General features: G+C 39.8%; 1 protein-coding gene across 1 annotated transcript; it reads right to left on the reverse strand.

Annotated features, from left to right (window-relative positions):
* Nucleotides 1-303: 303 nt before the first annotated feature.
* On the reverse strand, nucleotides 304-2,127 carry LOC127102965 (uncharacterized). The gene is made up of 4 exons (XM_051040274.1): nucleotides 2,007-2,127; nucleotides 1,606-1,895; nucleotides 1,101-1,503; nucleotides 304-1,055 (listed from the first exon to the last, which is right to left on the reverse strand). Exons 1-4 carry the CDS (start codon nucleotides 2,125-2,127, stop codon nucleotides 304-306), a joined length of 1,566 nt encoding a protein of 521 aa, XP_050896231.1.
* Between the last annotated feature and the right edge of the window lie 894 nt (nucleotides 2,128-3,021).

Consider the following 3,021-nt stretch of genomic DNA (forward strand, 5'->3'; position numbering starts at 1 on the left):
AACATCAGAATTCTCCCCTTGTATTAGACAAACAGAGCAACAACAATACTACAGAGCTAAGCTAAGATACTTAACTACATCTTCAGCTACTTCTCCCCCTTTTTAGCCAAAAGAGACCAAAGAGACAAAATAAATGTCTATCTAGTCATTAACAGAAATACCAGAAGTTAAAGAGTTACATCACCAAGTACATACACAGCTGTAAGAATTCTGAGAAACAAACAAAAAAAACACAAAGAAATCCACCAAAACAACAAAAATCCAAGAAAACCATCAAAACAAGAGGGACCAAAGCCAACAAAGCTACTCAGTAGAGCTTGAGTTTGCAGCCTCTTCAGCAACACCAGAAGCAGAATTGCCACTCGCATCATCATTGGTAGCAGAACTCTCACTAGTGGTGTGGGCTTTAACTTCTTCTTCATGGCTGACATTAGCATGTTCAACATTTTCACCCTCAGCCTGCTCCAAGCTTTCAATCAAGGCTTCCAAAGATTGTTTTCTAGCTATGGCTACCCTAATCCCTTCACCTAGCTCTTTGCATGTCTCTTTAAGCTCAACAATTGCTCCAACTTTTGAGACTGGCCTCCTCATGGCAGATGTCATGACAATATCCTCGACATGACTGCCTTCAAAGAGTTTGTAGTGCACAGACAAAGCTGGTTTTCTCCTACTAGGTAAATTATTTGAGCACAGAATACCAGGATGTTGGTTCAAGATGATTCCACAGATCATAGAGGGAAAAGCAATTGGTAGCTCAACTGCAGTAGTAGTTGCATGCTTGATAATTTGATCAAACATATATCTACCATAGTCAAATTTCACTTTTGTCCCAACAGCAAAAATAAACCTCCCAAGAGTATTAGAAATGGTGGAGATATGGTTGGTAGGGACCCAATTAGCAGCTCTTATTTTATGCAGGATAACATACTTGATAGTCAACTTCCCAGCAGGAAGATGCTTTTTAAAAGGCCAAACTTTCACCTGCTTAGCTGTAATCTCCCTACAGACCTGATTGTCAGTAACCACTAATTCTCCTGCACCCTCATTATTTCTGCCTATAAAATTATTAATAATAGTAGGAGAGAATGTTATACACTTACCCCTCACATACACCTTGCATAACTCCTTGCTGTTCTTATCAGAAATATCCTCATGAATATTGACAATAAATTCCTTGACTAAATCTTCGTAGCATTGAGAGAACCCAACAACCGTCTTCAAAAGCCCAGTAGTTTGTATCAGGTCCATGACCTCCTTGACATCAGCAACATATTTTCCCAATTCCCTTTCCACAGCTACCCTTCTCTGAATCACAAATTTCCACTTAGCAGCTCCATCCTCAAGATGGAAGGATATGTTATCCAAATGAACAACAAGTACTTTAACAGGAGACTTCCTAACAATAGTTTTTTTCGCAGGCGAGATGTCAGGGACATCTTCCTCAACATCCTCTTCAGGCTCAGAATCATCTCTGACCTTCCTCTTCTTTATTTCAACCTTGCTCTATGGTTTGGAGGGACCAATGACAACAGTCTTCTTAGCTTCTCTAGCTGACTTAAGTTCAGCCACTGATTTTCCTTTGCGAGTCCTCATGCGTTTATCCACACTTGGCTTTATGTGATGAATCAAGCTTTCCTCTTGATCATCAGAGCTACCATCCTCTAGATCAATCACAACATTTTCATCATCATGCTTCTCAGAGTGGGAAGCATTGGCTGTGTTAGAGGCCACAAATTTCCCTTTGTCAAACACGGTTTGCCCTAGAGAGCACAACCCTTCGGCAGCCAAGGCCTTTTCAGAACTGGAGGAATCATCACCGTTACCACTAGGTTGTTCAACCTCAGGAGGGGGATACATTTGAGCAAGGGGAGTGGAAACCCCCTTCACAGAATGACCTTCATTAAGAATTCTAGTAACTATGTCTCTTATAACACGATCAGTATAGTGTGTTCCTTCCTTATACTAAGTGACAAGAGTTGAACCAGACAGAATACTAGAGGGATTACCTTGATTGGAACATGCAGAAGCGGAGACATCAATGGAGATGGGTTGGTTCAAATGAATGTCCGCGGAGGGAATAATAGAGAGAGGAGCAACATCCAGAATCTCATCATCAGGGACGCCCATGGGAGGAACACTAAATTTTATAGTAAACTTAGTATTTTTAGAAGCAGATGTATCTTGATGTTGTGACCTTTTGGAGTTTTTCTGGAAAAAGTAAGGTTGCTCTAGCAGAGGTTTGTGGAGAAGGAAAAGGAAGATGGAATAGTTGGAGTAGGTAATGGGGTTATGGGGGTAGCGTGTGAAGATGGAATAGATGGTATTTCCAATACAAGGTAAAGATTTGCCATAATGGGGGCACTTTATTTTAGGAAAATAGACTATAATTTGAGTACTTTTTCCACTCCATATTAATTGCTACAAATTTTCATAAATGCAAATCCCTAATCTCCCTCTCAAGAATTCAAATTGATTTGCATCCAAGGCCTTTGTAAAAATATCAGCTAACTGCATCTCAGTAGCAACTTGCTTTAAGGCTACAATTTTATCCTCCACAAGTTCTCTAATAAAATGGTGACATATATCAATATGTTTGGTACTGCTGTGCTGAATAGGGTTATTTGAGATGTTTATAGCACTCAGGTTGTCACAATACAATGTCATGACATCTTGTGTGTCATTGTATTCAATTAGCATTTGTTTCATCCACACCAGTTGAGATCAACTACTTCCAGCTGCTATGTATTCAGCTTCAGCAGTAGACAGAGAAACACAATTTTGCTTCTTACTAAACAATTATATTAGATTGTTCCCCAAGAAGAAACATCCTCCTGATGTGCTTTTCCTATCATCAGCACTTCCAGCCCAATCAACATCACAATAGCCAGATAGCACAAAATCAGATCCATGAGTGTATAACATCCCATAGTCACAAGTGCCATTGACATATTTCAGGATCCTTTTCACTTGGTTTATATGGCTCACCTTTGGTTCAACTTGATATCTAGCACATACACCTAC

The sequence above is a fragment of the Lathyrus oleraceus genome, chromosome 7 (assembly GCF_024323335.1).
Source record: "Lathyrus oleraceus cultivar Zhongwan6 chromosome 7, CAAS_Psat_ZW6_1.0, whole genome shotgun sequence".
Taxonomy (NCBI): Eukaryota; Viridiplantae; Streptophyta; class Magnoliopsida; order Fabales; family Fabaceae; genus Lathyrus; species Lathyrus oleraceus.